The sequence below is a fragment of the Macaca nemestrina genome, chromosome 19 (assembly GCF_043159975.1).
Source record: "Macaca nemestrina isolate mMacNem1 chromosome 19, mMacNem.hap1, whole genome shotgun sequence".
Taxonomy (NCBI): domain Eukaryota; kingdom Metazoa; phylum Chordata; class Mammalia; order Primates; family Cercopithecidae; genus Macaca; species Macaca nemestrina.
Window position 1 is genome coordinate 1,449,999 of NC_092143.1, and position 23,147 is coordinate 1,473,145.

Sequence of the window (23,147 nt, forward strand, 5' to 3'; positions counted from 1 at the left end):
ACTGAGTGAACAAGCCAAATGTGAACAGGCTGACTTCACGAGATAGACTGCCTTAATCTCCTGTGGGTATTTACTTCCCTCAAAACATTAAAAAAGACAAAATATAAGAAGTTGTAACTGCAGACCAATTTTCAAGAAGACAACTACTCACCTACTCTTATGGTCTTTGGGTTGTTAATTCTTAATATTTTCAAATATAAAAGAAATTTCACCATTCAATAAAATATTAGGAATGTCAATACTGCAAGGTTTTGGTTTTGGTTTTTACTTCAAATCATTATCTTTAGGGACGAAAACCCAAGATCTAATATATGAATAGATCTCAATTTACAAATGCCTCTAATTATTAGATTTACACTGAAAATCAAAATGGAACAAAACTTATGTTTACAGATGAGAATAATTCACACGGCACACCACAATTCAAATCAAACTTGCAAACCTGCAACTTACAAATCGCAATCTCTTTGGATGCCATTTCTATGCCACTTGGAAGGTATGAAAATTTCACCAAGCAGGGCAATGGGTTAAGTGCTCATTGCTGACCTACAGAGTCTGCAACTTGTTTTCAGAAAATGAGGTTATCTGCATCATCATACAACGATGTGTGGGACTCAAAATCAGTTACACTGACAATGCATTTATGTTCATAATCACGTTCAACCTGCTGTCTAAGAATGTTCTGAATTATTTCATAAATTAATCTCAGCAGGAAATAAAGTGCTTTTTCCTTAGTGATTTCTTTAAAATCTCAGTTAGCATAAATTATATCTATTAGCAATTTAGAAATTGCCATTCGTGGTAAAAATGACATAGAATTCCTACTGTGTAATTACCAAATGTTTCTAAAATACTACATTTTAGATGAAAAGACTAATTTCAGAGACAATCTAAGATAAAAAACTCATATACATGGTAATCATCATACAGTCACATCCACAGGTATTTTCAGCATGCAGCCAATCTGGGCAGGCTGTGTGGACTTACACGGATCAAAGTTAAGCTGCACTGCTGGCTTTAAACGACTGTAATCAATACTCTACTGTCTACTGACTGAACCTGCTGACCTTTAGGAAAACGTCCACTGCTTAGCCAATCTCTGAGATCTGTGAGTATTTAATAATTTAAACCTAAGCAGAAAACAGTGGCTTCATTCAATAAAGATGTGAATATTTATCTGCCTATAAGACAGTTTACATTTTATTATCCTGACAAAAGATCAGTCTTTTAATTATGAAGCCATTAGTTTTGTGGGTTTTAATAAAGAAGTACATTAGATACCAAGTATTTGCCAATCACTAGGTGGATGGGGATGAGGTGGGGGTGGGGGTAAAATCAATGCCCAATACAATGTCAGCGTGATTATTTAAATTAAATATACAAGACAAAGCCACCCACATTCCATGTAATCAAGAGCTTTTCTTGCAAATAAAAGACCTAAAAATGCCAAAAACTTTGGTATAGAAATATAATCAATACCAGCTTCCTTTTCCTTTAGAAAGATAGATAAATCTATTAAAATAAGGAATGACATACAAAAAACAAAAAGTATTCAACTATTCCAATTGTATGTGAACTGTTTTATAATTTAAGCCAGTAATATCACTAGCAACAAAAAAGTAATAAAATATTTAAACTACAGTATTTAAAATTAACATAATACCCAATTAAACATAACTAATGATATAACAATATAACAAGGTCTGAGATTTATAATGTGAAGTAGCAAAGACATCTATATATAAATATGCACATTACAGATACTTTGTTACTGTATCATTTCAATATAAAAAATGTTTCATTTTCTTTGTGAAATCTCTTGGCAGGGCTTAAACATTACATTTACTTTTTTCTCCAAACTAGTTCCCAGCCAAACAAAATGTATAACTTGTTTTCTGATCATTTTATTTACCTTTACTTCATTATGCCTATACTATATTTCTAAAATAATATAAATATTGTTTATCAAGAACTGAAGGCAATAATCAAACTGTACATTTTCCTGAGCTGTACTCTATGATGTAGCCATTAAAAATACACATGAATTATTTAACAATTATTGGGAACACAGATGGTTCAAAAGCAAAAGGACACTGATTTGGATGTGACACAACTCAATACCTAAGTCAGAGTCTCAACAGGCTCCGTCCTACAGCAAAGGAAGCCAGCAATGTCTGACACACAACCCATCTCCAAGAATGCAATAGTCTTACCCCAGGTATAAAGGTAAACACATTGTATTTTTGATTTTTTATAGAATTCCTGGGATGTTTTTCTTCACACTTTTCAGGACATCCAAGCCATACTGTGCGAGCTTTCAGTTCTTTCTTTCTTTGACAAATATTTACCAGCCAATCACAGCAACTGTATGAAACAAAAGATACATATTGTGTACTTTTTTTTTTTGCTTTTTAAAAAAGTTCAAACTAATTGTACACATTTAGAGCCAATACTGATTATTTCTGTATTTATCAGACACTAATAGCACACCTAATGCTAATCTGTGGGGTTTTTCTTATAACAGGTTGGTTACACAAATTTAAATTTGACATAAAAATACAAAGTCTTAAATATACAATGGCTTCTAGAACCCCAGGGGAATTATCTTTCTGTTTAGACACTCTTACTGGCAAAATAAAACCATTAATATTCTGAAGCGGTCAATGCTCTGTATGTTGAGAAAAGGCATAGCTATAGGTTACCCACTGGTAATTCCCAACATACCATTCAATGATAAAAGTCCTTAGATTTCAATTAATCCAGGATGTGACTCATTCTCTGAAGTAATAACCACTTTTTCCACTCTTAAAAAATGACTTTTCCAGTAGTATTAACTAATGCAATATTAAGACTTACAGCTCAGGCCAGGCATGGTGGCTCACATCTGTAATCCCAGCACTTTGGGAGGCCAAAGCAGGCAGATCACCTGAGATCAGGAGTTCGAGACCAGCCTGGCCAACATGGTAAAACTCTGTCTCTACTAAAAATAAAAAAATTAGCCAGCTGTGGTGGCAGGCACCTGTAATCCTAGCTACTCAGGAGGCTGAGAAAGGAGAATAGCTTGAATCTGGGAGGCAGAGGTTGCAGTGAGCCAAGACAATGCCACTGCACTTCAGCCTGGGCAAGCCTCCATCTTAAAAAAAAAAAGATTTACAGCTCAATCCAATATTTAAAGAGAATACAAATGTTTCCTGTGATATTCTAATGATAAAAGCTTGACTATATTTCCACATAGCTCTCTTCATCTATGCAGTAAATATTTTAATTTTAAATTTACCCTGTTCCAATAGTGTCTGGGTTTCAGGAGCACTCTTCCCCTTCTTGGTCATCTAAACCATTATTTGGGGGTGGAGAGTATAGAGTTTCTAGTAAAGTAACTTTTCTTAAAATACTTCAGAAAATGACGAAAAGGTATCAAATTCATCTCTTTTAAGCACAAAACAATCATGAACTTAAACTTCAGTATTAACATCTTGGTTTAATTCAAATTTTCAAAATGTAGAGAAAGACTAAGAATGGCTTATTAAAGGAAGTTGTTAAATCTCACCTTCTAATTATATTCAAGGCTAGAATAGAAAGCCTGCTGTATAAGTCAAATATTCTTCATTTCTGTGACAAAGGAAGCTTAAAAGTTAACAAAAAATTTTGCATAAAAATGACAGCATATGGCTGATTATAAAATGAGGCTGACACATCAGAGCTCCATCGCAGAACTGCTGTCTCCCACGCTGGAGTGCCACATCCTTACTACAATCGTAATGCTCTCATGCTTTAGAAATCACTTTACAAATACTGAAAACTTACAGGTTTCAGTATTTGAATTTATCAATTTGAATATATGAAGTAAACTTCATAAATCTCCCATAGTAGCATACCTTATGAGGCCGCATGTGTGTGTGTCTCAACTGAAGTTGGTACTATCCCTATGAATATTCATCTAATCCTCAGCTATGCTGGGAAGACCTTCACATTGAAAGGTCAGAGGTTGGTTTTTCGGAGGCTGCCCATCCCTAACAGGGACTGTTCCAGCATGAGAAGGACTGCCAAGCACTGCTCCCTTAAGCAGCACTCTCTCACGGGGCTGATGCTCTGCCATGGGGATAGCCAAGGAAGCCAGCTCCCCCCACCCTTATTCTAGAACTTCCACCGCAGCACACAAAGACTGAGCTGTGCAAGAATGGAATATCTTAGCACTGCCATCATCACTTTTGAAACAATAAACCCAAACACCTCCAAACTGAAAGCATACTTTCAAGTCCACAACAGTTATAAATCAGGGTGGTATTAAAGTGATTTAAGATTATCAAAACAAGTATGTTCACCATTACTATTTCTTGGTAAGGTAGGAAAGGAAATGGTCAAGTAGATTTCAGTAAAATGATGATGATATTTGATCTGTTTATGCTTGAATGAAAGAAAAATTAAATAAGGCTTCAAATAAAAAAGAGTAAGCTTTCAATGACTATTTCTCTCACCTTACCTGTTGCTTGTACTGTCCAGTTCGAACGCTCACATGCCTCCTTCCCTCCAGCACCCCCACTGTGGTGCCACGCAGACTGCGACTGCTCTGTGCTCTCCTCCACTCTGAGTCGCCTTCCCCTCATAGGGGAAGGAGGGGCTCATGGGCACTCCTTCCCCAATTCCTCCCACCAACAGCAGCTATAAATCATCACTCTTTTACCTGGTGACAGCACACACTCCCAGTGCCAGGAAAATCCTAGTTATGTTACCTAAGAATTACCATCTCAGACACCTGCAACTACACTAGACTGATGCCGGACTCCCACACTACATAGTTGAGAAAACTGGAAGTCCCACAGGCAAGTGACTTCTCTAAGACTAAACCACTAGTTAACGGCAGAGTTGAAACGAGAGCCTGGATCTCAACCCCCTACCACATCAGTACCATGTCCATTCACTGAGCTGACAACAGGCAGAGGCCAGCTCTCATTCAAGTTTATGCACCACCTTTCCTCAGCCCAGGCATGGCACCACAGCCATTCAAGAGATGATGAAAAAAAAAAAATGAATCACTTGTGAGCAGGCAACAAAACACAATGGAAAAACATGGACTTTAAAGTCATGTTTTTGGAAACAATCACCAGCAAGTGACCCTACGGAAGCTCCTTGGTCTGAGTCTTTGTTCGCTCATCTGCAAAGCACTGACGAAAGTGGACTTAATACATTATGAAAGCGCAGCACAATGCTGCCCACAGAGGAAGCCCCCAAGGCCTCAGTCTTCACTCTCCTGCTTCCCAACATCCCACTCAAAAGGTCACCCTCCTCACAATAGTAACTTGGGCACAGAGAGTAGCCAGGCCTGGACTGTCCAAATGAGCATCCATTGGCTCCATGTGGCAACCTGCATTTCAATTAATTAAAATTAAATAAAACTTATAATCCAGTTCCCTCAGTCACATTAGCCACATCTCAAGAGCTCAGTGGGCACCCGGGCTAGTGGCTACCATAGTGGACATCACAGATGGAGAATATTCCATTACTGCAGTGAGTTCTACTGGACAGCACTGGCATCAACAGAGCACACTGCAAGCTGGGTCACAGGTGCAAGACAGGCTTCAAATGAACACATTCTCTTCAGCATTTCAAATAGAGCAAAATTCTTCAAGAATGGAATCAGATATGAATTTTTGCTCTACGACACATAATTATCTACTCTGACGTTCTAGTATACAAGTCAGACAAATTCAAAATGAAAAATCAAATATTTACATCTAAGTATTTGAAAAGATACATATAAAATTTAGAAAATATAAACTTTATAGCATTATCTGATATTAACATGTTCTTCCAGACAAAAGATACTATAAATGCAAGACCACTGTCTGCAAAACATGAGCATTGTAAACAACAGCAGCAACAGAAACCTCAACGCCAACATCACTGTCAGCAACTACACGAACTAATGTCTCACTGACATCACTCTTCTTTAGAAACTCTAAATTACATGCCCGCTGCTAAAAACATATATATTCAACATTTTACTCGGTTTTTCCTCTATAATCCTGTACCAGTAAATCTAAGATGCCTAGACTTTGATGATACAATTACATTATTCATATCACTGTGCTACTAACACCTGTTAACATGTAAAAATGTTATTACTAATAATTTTATTGTGTACAGACAGAATAAAGTAGTGGTTAAGACGCCACTATCAAATCATGTGTTACTACACAAAACTGAACGAATACACTCGCAACAGGCGTGAGGTGTGAAAGGCCTGCAGGTGTGCCACAACTGCCCTTGTATCACGCAGCCAAAAACCACTAAATGGGGGAGTCAGGCGACTTCCACGCTAGGAGTAAAGGGCATGAGTCCCAAGGATACAGAAACACTGTAACGAAAACGGTAAGTTTAAGCCTCACTGAGTAGTAGAGCTAAAAAGGGAAAATGAAATATGGGGAATTTTTTGAGGACAAAAATGTGAGGAAGGCATACTGGTAAATATTGCAAAACAAGAGAGAGCAGCAAGCAGAAGTCCTTCGGAGACAGCAACTGGGAGCTTTCCTCAATAGCATTTCTATGTATGCGAAATAATTTCTAAATTATTGATTATTCAGAAACATTTTCCCCTCTGTATTTAAATTGCCTTACACCATCAAGTCCAGCTGAAACTAAATCCAGTGGTGTACAAGTTATACTTTTTTTCTTAAAATGTTTTAGGATTAGCAGCTTTTCATAAAATGCCTCTATAACCAAATCACAACATTAAACAAAGCATTTTAACACATCAAGAGCCTATCTTCTAAAATTTTAACTAGTCACAATTAAATAATTCCCATAGTTTTTGCCTCCTTTCTCTCCACCCCCCAAAAATTAGACAATTATTATATCCAATTTAAAAGCAACACAATGCTAATGTCTTCTTAAAAGATGACATGCTTCTGTGCCCCCAATGTCTGCCAATTAGCTGAGGACGTTAGAACTAGGAATGATCCCAGCATTTGATACCTCCCCTCCCTTCTTATGGAAATGCCATTCACTGGCTCCACTTTCCTAAGGACAAAGTGATTTTTGATAACAGGTGAAATGTAAATCTCGTGAGAAAGACATTAACCCAGACCAAAGAACTATCAATGTGCCTCACAGCAGCTTACAGAAAGGTGTATTCACCCGCAGGAAAAAGATTCCGAGTTGTGAAAGACAGAAATCAGAACAATTTTTCCAAGTGTCCAAGTTGGGGTTTTTGTCAAATAAAAATGAGAAAGCAGGTCTCAAGCCATGAAGAAATTAAAGCCTACTCGCTCAGTCTTTTAATAATCATTTTAAAATGATCCTTACTACTTACAGGATCTACAAATAGAAACACACTGAAATATTTACAACTCATTAATATGAGTTAGAATCTACCTGTATTGCAATATTCCAAACATTTTCCTCCTGCAGTTAAACTAATTGTATAAATTAGAATACAAATTAGAATAAATCTTCTATTCTTTGAGCCACCAAATAATAATGTTAGTAACAATGAATTTTATAATGCCTGGTTATTTGGGAAATTAAAAAGTAGCAAACATTGACAACTGAAAATTGATAAGAAATAAATAAACAAGACTAATCTACTTGCTAAATGTATAGTTTGATTCTCTATGGTGCAGGGTTTAATTTCCATAACCATTTCTCAGTGTAGTAGATATCTTTTGAACAAGAAGAGCACGACAATACCTCAGGTTGCCTCTCATCCCATATGGCAGTAGGACATTCCTTAGCACCACACAGACTGATTACAGGCTGCCAAGATGGCTCAGCTAGCTTTTTCCACATGATCCCAATTTATTAAGATAAAGACTTTCAGCCTGGGTAACACAGAAAGATCCTGCCTCTATAAAAATAAAGTATCCAGGTGTGGTGGCACATGATTACAGTCCCAGCTACTTGGGAGACTGTGCTGAAAGAACTGCTTGAGCCCTGGAGGTCAAGACTGCTGTGAGCCATAATGGCACCACTGCACTCCAGCCCGGGTGACAGAGCGAGATCCTGTCTCAAAAAGAAAAAAATAAAAAATAAAAGATAAAGACTTTATAGACAAATCTAAGATATTTTACTAAGCTGTTTTAACTCCCCCAAACACGGATGTTTTTGCTGCTACCATCTACATTTTCAAATATATTCTTAATATTTTCCTTAAGAAAAGGAGTATATTACAAGTAAAACCTAAAATTTGGCTGTTATGTTCCATCTGGCAAAAACAAAATCATGTGAAAAACCAGAAAAATTCAATAATGTATTTAACACTATGATGAGACTGAGAACATTCTGAAGTTCACAATTCTTGTTAACTACCTGACTAGTACAGTACTGGTATGGTACTGTTACTAATACGGCCAAATAAGTACCACTTCCAAAACACACAGGGTCTGTTAAGAGTCCCCACCATGACCACCACACTGTCCATGTCCCCAGCACTGCACCCATCAGTGCCCAGTTCCCATTTCCTCTATGAACGTCCCGCAGTCTCCCCCAGTACCCAGTGATTTTCCACACACACTAAAAACCACCTAACAGCCTGGACACAGATTCTCAACCTTCTCAACCCAATGATCTCCACGGTGATGTCCCTCTAGGATGGGGAGACCAGGCCTTTACCACAGAGCTATTCCACTTCAAAGACGGCAAATCAGGATCTTATTCGGGCCACACCTCCATGTCCTAGCAATTTTTCCAGTTCAGAAAGCAAAAAGGAAGGGCTTTAGGTCACCAGGTTGGGACCTGGTTCATTTCTGGGCTGGCCCTTACCTGTCACAAAAGGGACTCTTTCAGTTCTTGGCTGTAAACAGTGGTGAGAACACCCACCTTCTTTAAGAAGGGAACATATGGACCACAGAAGAAAAGCACTTAGCCTTTCCCCACACAAATTCAGAACACTTGCTTCTCAGCCACTCCCACAGCCAGTAAATTGGTAGCAGTCAACCCTCTGCGCCTACAAACTCATCAATTCCCATCGTCGTGGGGACCTACCTCACCACAACTCCCCACACCACACTTCCTCAGTTCTGTCATCACCCAGGCTCTTCCCCGATGGATACATCACCGTAAATTTATGCCTAGTTCAATACAAATTATTATTGATTTTCTTTTGCTGATTATTGATGATCTCTACCAAAGCATGACCAAATTTTCCCATTTTTTTCAGCCCTCGTCTGAATCCTAATCATATCCTTACTCAATTGACCTGACGTTACCAATTAAGAATAAAAGTCACAGTCACCACCACTATTTCATTCTTCCTCCCCTAGTTTTCCTCCTGCCAAAAAGGATGGACATTATTCTTCCTTTCCAATACATCCTCTTTCCAAAGGTGTCACCTCCTTATTCTTCACAGAGCTACACCACATGTCTCCCAACCTTTTCAAGAACATCATCCTTCTGTGTGGCTTCCACTATCACCACGATGATAAGGACTCTGCAGCTTGCATCTCCAAAGCCTGCTTCTGGGTCTGACAAAACTACGCATTGGACCACTTCTCCTGCCAATGCTTTGGTTTGTTTCTTAATACAAGATAGATTTCTTTAAAAAAAAAAAAAAAAAAAAAAAAAGTTATCTGGTTTAGTTAAGTAGGATCTTTAAAAAACCCACAGTCCATATCTGCTTAATGCTGCAATACTGCCAGCTCCTGCCTGGGAAAGAACAAGGTGACGGAGCCGCTTCTCATCGCCACTGCACAATGCTGTACGTTCTAGCCAGCTCCACGAGGCAAGGCACACAGACCATAAAGGAAGAAGTAATACCACTGCTATTTGCAGATGGCACGACTGTCTTTATAGATTACAAGAAATCTACAAAACCACTCTTACCACCAGTGAGTTCAGCAAGGTTATAGGATAAAGGATCAAACATACAAAATCAACTGTATTTCTATACACTAGCATGAAAATGTGGAATCAAAAATTTTAAATACCAAACCATTTACAATCACTACAAAAAAATACTTAGGAGTAAATCTAATATTTGCATGCTGAAAACTACAAAACGCTGGTGAAAGAGATCAAATTATCTCCAAATAAAATGGAGCAAAAGGAACCATGTTCATGATCTAGAAGACTCGACATAGGAAACATGTCAATTCCCCCCCCAAACTAATATAATACATAGGTTCAACACAAGTCCTAACAAAATCCTAGTAAGGATTTTGTAGATATGAACAAGATTATTCTAAAATTTATAGAGGAAGGCAAAGGAACTAGAATAACTTAAAGATTTCTGAAAAAGAAGAAGAAGAAGAATCAGCCTACCCACGTTAAGACTTTCCATAAAGCCACAGTACAGCACACTGTGTGGTACTGGCAGGAACTGACACACTGATGAGATGGAGAAGAGAACAGAACCAAGGTCATAGAGAGCCCCGCTCATGTACAATCAAGTGGTATTAGAACATCTTGATACACACTGGCTAAAAAATGAACTTCAATCTAAATCTCTCACCTTACCAAAAAAATTTTTTTTAAATATTCAGACATAAAGCTATAATACACATACAAGAAAATCTTCAACAGAGAGTTTTGTGAAATTCTTACTATGATACCAAAAGCACAATTCACAAAAGTAACAAAAGCAATAAATCAGACCTCACCAAAATTAAAAACGCTGGATCCACCGAAATCTCTCTGAACCTCAACGGATGGAAAGACAAGATACAGACTGGCAACATGGTGAAACCCTGTCTCTACTAAAATACCCACACAAAAAAACTTATCCAGGCATGGTGGTGGGCACCTGTAGTCCCAGCTACTCGAGAGGCTGAGGCAGGAGAATGGACCCAAGAGGCGGAAGTTGCAGTGAGCCAAGATACAGCCACTTCACTCCAACCTGGGCAACAGAGCGAGACTCTGTCTTAAAAAAAAAGAAAATATGTCCAACTACATATCTGACAGAGGACCCATAGTTAGAATATGTAAAGAACTCTCCAAATTCAACAAGAAAAAAAATAATCAAACACCACAACTAGAAATTAAAGATGGAAAAACATTTACTTAATAGAGTACACAAATGGCAAAAAGATGTCCAACCTCACTAGCATTAGGAAAATGGAAATGAAAAACACAATCAACCATCACTCCACATCTACTAGAACAGCTACAATCAAAAGCAGTGACAACACCCAATGTTGGCACAGACGAAAATAAACTGGATCTCTCAAATACTGCTAGTGCAAATGTAAAATGGTATAGCCACTATGGGAAATAGTTTGGCAGTTTCTTAAAAAGCTAAATATACAGCCGGGCCCAATGGCTCACACCTGCATTCGCAACACTTTGGGAGGCCAAGATGGGAGGATCACGAGGTCAGGAGATCGAGACCATCCTGGTTAACACGGTGAAACCCCGTCTCTACCAAAAATACAAAAAATTAGCCGGGTGTGGTGGCGGGCGCCTGTAGTCTCAGGCACTCAGGAGGCTGAGGCAGGAGAATGGTGTGAACCCAGGAGGCAGAGCTTGCAGTGAGCCAAGACTGCGCCACTGCACTCCAGCCTGGGCGACAGAGCAAGGCTCTGTCTCAAAAAAAAAAAAAAAAAAGCTAAGTATACACCTACCATACAACCCAGCAGTGAAGTTTCTGGACATTTATTCCAGAGAAATGAAAACTTATGCCCACACACACACAAACGTACACAATTGTTCATGGCAGCCTTATTTCTAACATCCAAAAAATTGAAACAACCTATACAACAGCTTGGATGGCTCTCACAGCATTATGTTGAATGAAATAGGCCAACCTCAAAAAACAAATCACATAATACAGATATCACTACAATATGGAAAAAAATAGAAAAAATTTTAAGTATCACATATTGAGTAATTTCAGTTATGTAACATTCTTGATATTAAAACGAGATGGAGAATCGATGAGAGGTTTCCAAGGCCAGGGGTCAGAGGGATGGGAGTGGCTGTGGCACAGGAAGCTCCCTGTGGGGCTGGAATGGTTCTGCATCTTGGCTGCGGTGGTGATTACACAGATCAACACCTGATGAAATCACAGAGAACCGCACACACACACACACACACACACACACACACACACACACACTGTGCCAAGGTAAGTGTCCTGGTTTCATATTATAGTTATATAAGATGTAACCACTGGGGTAAACTGGGTGAAAAATACAAGAAACTTGATATGGTTTGGCTGTGTCCCCACCCAAATCTCATCTTGACTTTAACTCCCACAATTCCCATGTGTTGTGGGAGGAACCCGGTGGGAGGTGATCGAGTTGTGGGGAAGGGTCTTTCCTGGGCTGTTCTCGTAATAGTGAATGAGTCTCACGAGATCTGATGATTTTAAAAACGGGTTTTTCTACACAAGCTCTCTCTGCCTGCTGCCATCCACATAAGATGTGACTTGTTCCTCCTTGTCTTCCACCATGATTGTGAGGCCTCCCCAGCCATGTGGAACTTTGAGTCCAACGGAACCTCTTTTTTTTGTAAATTGCCCAGTCTCCAGTATGTCTTTATCAGCAGTGTGAAAATGAACTAATACAAGACCCGTCTATACCATTTTTGCAATTCCTGTAACTCTCTAATTATTTCCAAATTCAAAATTTAAAAAAAAAAATTATTTTTAAAGTAAAATAATGACAATATATGCCATGCAAACATTAATCAAAGAAAGCTGATATAGTTTTATTGAAATTAGACAAGTCTTCACAAAGCATTTTTAAAGATAAAAGAGGGCATTTAAAGACAATAAAAGGTCAAGTGAATAGGTTAATAATCCTAAATGTGCATCATCTAATAACACACTCCAAAATTAACCAAAAGAAATAGACACATCCACAATCATGTTTAGAAACTCATGAAGTCTCTCAGTAACTGACAAACAAGCAAACCATGAACAGCAACAGATTTGAACTAGACAACCAACAACTATGACTTCACTGACATACAGAGCAGTGCACTTAACAACTGAAAAATACAAATTATTTTTAAATACACAAAGAAAATTTGCTACAAGTTGTCTAATGATGAACCATAAAGCGAGTCTCAACACATTACAAAGACTGTAATTTTTATTTTATTTTATTTTATTTTTTGAGACAAAGTCTCGCTCTGTTGCCAGGCTGGAGTGCAGTGGCATGATCTCCGCTCACCGCAACCTCCGCCTCCTGGGTTCAAGTGATTCTCCTGTGCCTCAGCCTCCCGAGTAGCTGGGATTACAGGTGCACGCCACCATGCCCAGCTAATTTTTGTACTTTTAGTAGAGACAGGGTTTCACTATGTTGGTCAGAATGGTCTCAATCTCTTGACCTCGTGATCTGCCTGCCTCAGTCTCCCAAAGTGCTGGGATTACAGGCGTGAGCCACCGCACCTGGCCCGTTTTTTTAAATTATAAGTAAATGGCCTCATGATATTCAGATACAAATCAATTACAAAAAGATAACTGCAAAAAACAGGTCAGGCATGGTGACTCATGCCTGTAACCCTGGCACTTTGGGAGGCTGAGGTGGACCACTTGAGCTCAGGAGTTCAAGACCAGCCCGGGTAACATAGCAAGACCTGGTCTCTATTTAAAATGATAATAATTATAATAAGTTAACTAGAAAAAATCTCTAACTTTGGAAATTAAGCAACATAGTTCTAAATTAAACATGGATTTAGAGTAGAAATGACAATGGAAATTAGAAAATATTTGGGCCTGGGTACGGTGGCTCACACCTATAATCCCAACACTAAGGGAGACCGAGCCAGATCTAGTAGATGGGATTACAGGCACTCACCATCTCACCCAGCTAATTTTTGTATTTTCAGTAGAAATGGGGTTTTGCCATGTTGTCCAGGCTGGTCTCGAACTCCTGAGCTCAAAGTGATCCGCCCGCCTTAGCCTCCCTTAGTGCTGGGATTACAGGCATGAGCCACCACACCCGGCCTCCAGGTTTTAACCATTAAAACTTCTCATAAGATAATTAATTTGGCTCTCCTTTCTTTTCATATTAGCACTGTTTGGCTTTGATTAATGTACTAATAATCTGCATGATATCATTTAAGGAATATCTCCTTGAGTTTTTATATTAATAAACACCCTGAGAAGGCCACAGCATCACTTAGACAGGATTCCACAGAGGGTGCTTAATCTGAGTTTAACTGCAAGGAAACACAAAACAGAATGTGAAACATTCTGTGTAATAACTGATCTTCATTCTTCAAAATGTCAATGGAATGAAAGATAAACACTAAACTACTACTCCAGATTAAAAGACACTAAAAAAGCATGCCACCTAAATGTGACATGTGATCATACCCAGTACTAGAGAAAATAAGGCTACAAAGGACATTACTGGGATGATAGACAACATTGAAATATAAATTTAAAGTAGATACAAAGCATTGTATCAATATTAAATTTCCTGAATTTGATAACTGCACTAAGGTTACATAAGGAAATACCTATTTCTTAGAAAATACACACTGAAGAATTAAGAAGAGGAATGAAGTAATCAACCTAGTCTGAAATGACTCAGAAAAATAAGAAGATGTAAAAAGAATAATAAATGTAGCAAAATACGGGAAAAACACAGGTGAATGTGAGTAAAAGATACACAGGAGGAATATAGGGCCATACCTAACTTTTGGGAAGAAAAAGAAATACCATTTATAAATGTTGATAGAGCAACCAGGATTAATTCTATCATGCATTAGCTATAAAGTCACAAATTTTCTCCAGCTTTTTTTTTTTTTTGAGACAGAGTCTCACTCCATTGCCCAGGATGGAGTACTGGGGCTCGATCTCAGCTCACTGTAACCTCCACCTCCCAGGTTCAAGTGATTCTCCTGCCTCAGCCTCCCTAGTAGATGGGATTACAGGCACTCACCATCTCACCCGGCTAATTTTTGTATTTTTAGTAGAAATGGGGTTTCGCCATGTTGTCCAGGCTGGTCTCGAACTCCTGAGCTCAAAGTGATCCGCCCGACTTAGCCTCCCTTAGTGCTGGGATTACAGGCATGAGCCACCACACCCGGCCTCCAGGTTTTAATCATTAAAACTTCTCATAAGATAATTAATTTGGCTCTCCTTTCTTTTCATATTAATACTGTTTGGCTTTGATTAATGTACTAATAATCTGCATGATATCATTTAAGAAATATCTCCTTAAGTTTTTATATTAATATAGCTAATAAGTATATTAGAAGCTAAGCTCATAAGTAAGCTTAGCGTATAAGGAAATTAGGTAGCAACGGATAACAAACCTGGTACAGAGGAACTTCCAGCCATCACAGACAAACCACTCCAGTCCTCTTTTCCTTTGCATTATCCTGGCCCGTGGTAAGGTATGGTAATCACTTTCCTCATTCTCAAAGCCTTCTTCAGACATCATTAGTGGCATTTCATCCAAATGTGCAGACTCATCCTCCAGCTGGTACCTAGTTAGAGTAAAAACAGATTGCTGAGACAGGCCAAGCAGGCTTCTTTACAGTGTGTTTCATATAGGGACAGTATTTCCTCAAATTAGGCTGTCTTCAGCTGAGGTAACGCATTATAAATAAGACTGCAGAGGCTGCTTTCTTTTGCAAAGGAATGTTGGCTAAGGTAAAAAAGCTGCCCAGCGAGGCCTGTGCTAGCTGTTAACTGTGCTGTGAGCGTACTCCTGGAGGCATCTGTGGTGCGGATGGCCAAGCTGACAGCACAACTGATGCTGCTCAACAGCTCCTCACTGCACTTGATCCAGTCAGAAAACACCACTCTTCTGAAACATGACTATAGCAAAGAATGTTCACTCCAAGCAACATCTAAACACTCTATGTTACACAACTTTACATCATCAGCCAACATTCTAGAAGTGACTTTCAACAATATGTAGCTATCTGTATCTGAAAAGTATCAACATCATCCTTTGGTTTGCTGACAGACTTGATAATCTTTGGGGAATGATGCTATGTCCCATTTATTCTGTTATTCTCTTCACTAAAACGTGCTATTCAATGAAAAACTCTCAACAACCAGCATACCTTTTAAAGCTCAACAATCTTCTTGATTCCAAGAAACAGGCGGCCTATCATCAAAACTGTTCCTTTTATCCCTCCTCAATCACAAACATAATTTATCTTTAAAAAATAAAAACTTACCTTTTTGAGAACAATTTGTCAGAAACGATAATGGTGATTCAACAAGTGCTATCTTACTGAATTCTGCATCAAGTATTTGTGGAGGCATTGTCACAATGTGAAAAATACGAGAGCAGACTTGTGGGTTCCTCTCTGGGATAAAGGCAGTCACTTACATTGAAATCTTTTTTCACATTCTCTAAATTCCACATAGAAGACAGCTAAAACTAACCAAAACCCACCACTAAAACATAAATAAGGGACAGAGATAGTACCATCCTTAATTGACACATAAGGAGAAAAGTAAGTATTCCAAACCAACAAAGCCAGGTCCAGAGTCCAGTCTGGATCACAGCCAGGCAGCTCAGGGGCAAAACAGGACTGGGGGCCCTAGCAATGGCAGACCATGGATAAAAATTATACCCAGACAGAATCTACCCTGAGAGCAACAGGTCTGTGATCACAGCACTGGTTACTGGGGGACCTACAGGAGGGCGCACAGAGCTTGGTTAGTAAGGCATCAATGTCGGGGGCAGAAGTCCACATGGGAAGAAGGATGCACCTCTTGGAAGGCTTGTTGGTGAGGGGAAGAAAAGGAGCAATAAGTGGAAATTAAGAGTTCTTCAGAAACGAAAAATAGGAATCAAACACATAAGCAGGCAATTCTAGTACATTCTGGTAAAGTGCAATTTAGAGATAGGTCACTATTGTGGAAGACTTTTCTTTTTTCAAGAGAATACAGTGAGTCTCAGGAACCCAGTCATGCAGTCCTCACTGCCTAGAAAACTCAAAGAGAAACAGCACGTTGTAAGTACCCAGAGGCCAAAAGCAACGGATGATGTGAAGGTAAGCGCATGCAGTGGCCGAGTATACATGTCATGTACAATGGAATCATATTTCTGACCACGACCTGGCGTATTTCATTCCTAGTAATTCTTCCTCTTTTCAGACCTCCAACTGATGGGCCTGACGTGCACAGTTTCCAGACAAGGGCAGCTTAGCTCCAGGCACCTAAAATAGGCTCTGAAGTCCAGTGCAGAGTTCCTGCCAAAGTGAAGACTCTATTTGCACTGCACACAATATGCAGAGTGCAGACTCCAGAAGAAACCCACCCTTTCTAGCCACAGCCCCAGCAAAGGGGGCTCTTGCAAAGCAGAACGTTTTTTCTGTTTTCCGTTTTGTCTCTCCTAGCCCTCCCAGGGCTACCCTGTAGTCACCTCTATGAGAGCAAGGGAAACAGGAAGACGGGCTCCTGGAGTCCAAACAGGATGTGGACGTCCCTGGTAGTTCTCTCTTTTCTCACACAACTTCTCCCTGAGAACTACCCCAGTCAGGTAGACTTTCACAACAACACGAAGGGTTAAAACTCTGAGAGAAAACCCTGACTTTTAGAAAGTATAAAGCTGAGAAAAAACAACCCTGGAAACTGCAGACGTGGGATAAACCAGAGAGCGGAGAAAGCTGGACAAGGGATGCCCTAATTCTGTATATGAATCAACAGAAGTCCCAGGCTCACCCCCAAGCTGCAAAAATGTGCCCAAACCCAAATAAGCACAGGACAGGCTCTGGGAACTACTCAGGTCCTACACAACAGGCCCTGACAAGCACTAGTGGGCAGCTGATGGCCTAGTGAAGGCTTTGCAACTGAACTGACATGGCAACCACCACCCACTGGTGGTGAAACAGAACTAGGGGTCGAAACCTACCCAGGTCAATGCACTGCTAAAACAAAACATTCTTCAAAGGATTATGAGACCCAGAGTTCCTCAACACAATATTCAAAATGTCCAGGATACAAGCCAAACTTACTCAACATACAAAGTAATAGGGAAATATGGCCAATAGTCAAGAAAAAGAACAACCAACAAACGCTACTTGCAGTATGAAAAACATATTGGAGTTTTAAAGCAGCCATTATATCCATGCTCCATGAGATAAAGCTGAACAGTCTTGAAGTGAATAGAAAAACAGAAGTTCTTTTTTTTTTTTTTAATACTCTACAAGTATCCTAGGGTAGACAGAAATTCTAAGCAGATGGGGGAGGCGGTGTGTGCACACGCACCCACGTATACACACTATTTATCTATATTTCTTTATATATGAAAAGGTCTAACATGTATGCACGTCATTAGAATACCAGAAAAACTGAGGCAGAAAAATATGTGAAGAAAAAATGGATAAACACTTCCCAAATCTGTTGAAAGAAATCTACTAAATAAAAAAGACAGCAAACTAAAAACAGCGTGCAGTCAAAGATACCTACATAAAGATACATCATAATCAAACTACTAGAAGCAAAGATGAAGGAAAAAATCTTGAAAGCAGCCAGAGAAACACAACTCATTACATATAGAGGAACATCAATTCAAATGCCTGTAAATTTCTCATGGAGAAAAATGGAGGCCAAAGCACAGTGGAACTTGATGTTTGAAGTGCTAAAAGAAAAGAACTGTGAACCCAGAAATCTATATCCAGCAACAATGTCCTTCAGGAACGAAGGAAAAACAAAGATATTCTCAGATGAAAGAAAACTAAGAAAATTTGCTGTCAACAGATCTGCCCTGAAAGAATGCTAAAGAAAGACTCACGATGGAGAAAATGATACCAGAAGGAAACACGGAACTTCTAGAATGAAGGAAGAGCAACAGAAAGTTCTTGAAAATATGTATGACTATTAAAAATAAAACGTATTAAATTGTCAGGTTAAGTTTTTAACATAAACAGATGCAAATATATATAAGAAGCCTAACAGGGAAGAGTAGGTGACTCTATAGTTTATACGAGGTGGTAAAATACTAACCTTAAGTAGAAGTGAAAAGTTAGCCATATTATCATAAGCCCTAGAGTCGGATTTCCCAGCAGAGGCACATTAATATTTTGGGCCACAGAACTCTATTGGGGTGAAGCTGTCCTATGCACATATTTATTCCACAGTATCCCCAGCCTCTATGTACTAGATGCTAGTAGCAGCCCCACACTCACCCCTTGTTGTGGCAATCAAAGATGTTTCCAGACATTGCCAAACATCCCCTGGAGTACAAAAATCACTATCTAAAGGAAGTACTTTAAATATAATGGTATTTAATATTAAAAGATTAAAAGTAAAAAAAATGGAAAAATAAGGTTAATCACTGCATAATGACATACCAGTCAACAATGGATTGCATATAAAACAGTGGTCCCACTAAGGAAGCTAAAAATTCCTAACACCTAGTGACATAATAATAACGTTCATAGTACAATGCATTACTCACATCTTTGTGGTGATGCTGGTGTAAACCAAATCTATTGGGTTACCAGTCATTCATATAAAAGTCTAGCATATACACCTAGTACAGTATCTAATACCTGACAATCATAACTAATGACTATACTATTGGTTTATGTATTTACTATACTATACTATTATTATTTTAGATCATACCTTTTCTATTTATTTTCTTTAAAAGCTAACTGTAAAACAGCCTCAGGCAGGTCCTTCAGGAGGTATTCCAGCAGAAGACATTGTTATCACAGGAGATGACAGCTCCGTGTGTTATTGCCTTCCAGTGTGACAAAATGTGGAGGTGGAAGATAGTGATTAGATGATCCTGACCCTATGTAGGCCTAGGCTAATATGTGTGTTTTTGTCTTAGTTTTTAACATTAAAAAAAAAAAGTTTAAGTAAAAATAAATTTTAAAAAAAGCATATAGAACAAGAATATTAAAAAAGAAAATATTTTTGTGCAACAATACAATCTCTTCATGTTTTAAACTAAGTGTTATTACAAAAAAGTCAATAAGTTTTTAAAAATTAAAAAAAGTATAAAGTAAAAAAGTTGAAGTAAGCTAAAGATTAATTTGCATGCTAAGTGTCCTGTACAGGTGTATGATTGTTTATGTTTTATACTGCATTTTACTATGTTCAGTATGCTTAGATACACAGATACACGATTGTGTCACATCTGCCTGCCGTATTCAGGACAGTAACATGCTGCACAGGTTTGTAGCCTAGGAGCAACAGGCTCTACCATTACAGGCTAGATGTGCAGTAGGCTCTATCATCTTGGTCTGTGTGAGTACACTCTAGAATGGCTGCACAACAATGAAATTGCCAAACATATTTCTGGAGTACAAAACTCAGTATCTAGGGGAAGTATTTTAAGTATTAATGGTATTTAACATTTCTCAGAACATCACATCCCCATCCTTCAACAACACATGACTGTATATAATGGAAACACTAGTCAAAAGAAAGCTAAGTAGCTATATTAATATAAGACAAACACATCAAAAAAAAGAACTGCCTAGCATAAAGAGGAACATAATGAAATAATAAAAGGATCAAATCACCACTAAGATCTAAAAGTCCTAAATATGTATGCACCTACCACCAGAGTTTCAAAACACATAAAGCAAAACTGATACAAGCAGAAGGAAAAATAGACAAATCCACAATAGTAACTGAAGACTTCAAAACTCTCAGCCCACTGTTACCACTGTTACTCGACATAGTACTGGAAGTCCTAGCTAGAGCTATCAGACAAGAGAAACATATATGGGGGAATCCAAATTGGAAAGGAAATAATCAAATTATCTTTGCTGATGATACGAACTTATATTTGCAAAAACCTAAAGACTCCACAAGAAAACTATTAGAACTGATCAATTCAGTAGTTGCAGGATACAAAATCAACATACAAAAATCAGTAGCATTTCTATATGCCAACAGTAAACACTGTGAAAAAGAACTCAATTTGTAGTCTTTTAGCCCTCACCCCCTTCCCAACCTTTCCCCAAAGTCCATTGCATCATTCTTATGCCTTCACAGAGGACTTTTAAATATGCAAATTCAAACAAGAAGAGACCATGTCTTGCTTATCAAATGTAAAAAAGAATTCTTAACATTCAATATGGCCAAAAGTCTTGGATAAACAGGTACTCTTAATCGCTGGTAAAAGTGGAGAACAATTTTTGAAGATGCATTGAAAGCTTTTTATTTCTGTAATGTAAATAAACTCTAACCAGGGTTTCTCATTATCCCATGGAAATTTAAAATGTGTTCAGTATTTCTCTACAAAGGTAACCATCACTGTACCGTGATGTTGAAAAAGACCCAAGGAAACACAGCAAAAAGCACAGTATCCATGAATAAATAATTGGTGAAATATACGACGGAATAGAATATTGTCACTAAAAATAATCACGGAGAAGAACTTTGTTGAAAGTAAATGTGTTAGGAGAAATGGTAGTCACTTCTTTTCACCCCTCTTTTAAACACCCTACTCTACCAATCCAAATGCTACTTGCTGTAGTGTCTCCAGATAATCTTTATACACAACTCCAACCACTATTGACAGCATCACAGAACATCCTTACAACATACAAGTTTCATTATAATTTAGGCAAAAAAAATTACACAATCTGTGAAGTAACAGACCTAAAACATTAATATTTTTCCCTTAAAATGTCATTTTTTTCTTCTCTGTATGAGATTGCTTCTTTTAAAACAGTCAACTAGAAAATGAATATTTATACAAAATGCGAATAAAATTCAAAACACCACATAAATATACTGTAATATAATACACAAAATGAGACTTTTGGTCTTTTTCATTATTTCAACAGTTATGTCTTATTTTAGTAAAAGTCACAATCTTATCAAGTTTAATGCAGGAAACTCAGCACAAGGAGTTCTGAAAGATAAGGAACACAAGCAACATCATGTTTTGTAACCTCAACTCCAGAAATGGAGCCTTTGAACTGGCAAGCAATTTATTCCATTTCCAAGACAATTTTCCTATTGTATTGAAAATTTTACCACAGTATTTAAAAACAGTAAGATGATGAATAATGGATTTTTTCAGAGACAGGAAAAGTGCAGAATCTTAAGTGTCTTTGTTGCCTGGTGTCATACACACTTAATTGGTTTGTCACTCAAGAAAAATCAACGTTTCCAGCAATTAAGTATAATTCTGGGAACATACTTTTAAAATGAGTAAAAACAATTATGAACAAAGACGACAGAATGGATGATACCAAACCCAAGAGCACTGCCATGGTAAGAAACAAGGACAGCTATCTGAACTGCAGCCAAAGGTTTCAAAAAAAAAAAATTAGGAACTCTCAACTCGCAAGTACTGGAAGGCACATAATTTACATGTATCTAAGTAAAAGTAAATCAACACAATAACTAGCTTTAAAACTTACATTTTATCTTAAATATCTAATAGCCTTATTGTTTCCATTTCGATGAGAAACACTTCTTAGAAGCCAATCGATATTAAAGAAATATATTTAAAACATGTCTAATGCTCAAAGCTTCTTTAAAAATAAACACTCCCCCTTTGCCTGCATGTTAGTAAAGTAGAAAAACAAAGCAAAAAACTAAGTGTTATAAAGAAATGTGCATATTTCCTTCATCAAATACAACTACAAGGTTGAACCGTCATTGATAAGTCATTAGTAAGCAGCAAGCTGCATAAACTAATGAGAAATTGGGACTCTCCCTTCTATAGCAGCAAAGGAGACAAATGGTGCTATGGTTGAAATGTTTTTGTCCCCTCCAAATTCATGTGTTGGAAGCTTAATCCTCAAAGCAACAGTCTTAGGAGATAGTGCCTAATGGGAAGCATTTAGGCCACAATATTTCCACCCTCATGACGCATTAATGCCATCATAAAGAGGGCATATTGCATGGGTTCGCTCTATCCTGCTCTTCTGCCATGTGAGGAAACCACGTTCTTCCTCTCTTGCCCTCCCATCCTCTCCCATGTGAGGACACAGCAAGAAGGTCTCACCAGATGTCAATACCTTGATCTTGGACTTCCAGCCTCGAGAAGTGTGAGAAATAAATTTCTGTTCTTTATAAATTATCTAGTCTCAGATATTCTGTTACAGCACCACAAAATAGACTAAGACACAGGGTAAGATGTTAAAATAAATAAGCCAGCAGATAAATGAATAAAATTAAAGGGATGGCTGCCTGAAAAATACGCCTTGACTTTAGTAGCAAAACGCAGCAAAAGGAACATGGAAATAGTCCCCTAAGCTGAGATGTCATTTCCCCCATGGGAATTATATATACAGTAACCTTGGAGCTAATGATTTCT

At 38.2% G+C, this 23,147-nt stretch overlaps 1 protein-coding gene across 10 annotated transcripts in view; it reads right to left on the minus strand.

The window, feature by feature from the left end:
• LOC105489277 (ATPase phospholipid transporting 9B (putative)) overlaps positions 1 to 23,147 on the minus strand; it is a 289,967-nt gene that overhangs the window by 251,271 nt on the left and 15,549 nt on the right. For 8 of the 10 annotated variants that reach the window (XM_071085806.1, XM_071085805.1, XM_071085804.1 and 5 more), the window contains exons 2-3: positions 15,202 to 15,375; positions 2,214 to 2,364 (exon numbers count right to left, since the gene is read on the minus strand). In XM_071085806.1, the coding sequence (XP_070941907.1) occupies positions 2,214 to 2,364; positions 15,202 to 15,375 (325 nt within the window). Of the gene's footprint in view, positions 1 to 2,213; positions 2,365 to 15,201; positions 15,376 to 15,597; positions 15,974 to 23,147 lie in introns of those variants that run through there. The other 2 variants (XM_071085810.1, XM_071085812.1) reach the window with 2 other exon arrangements.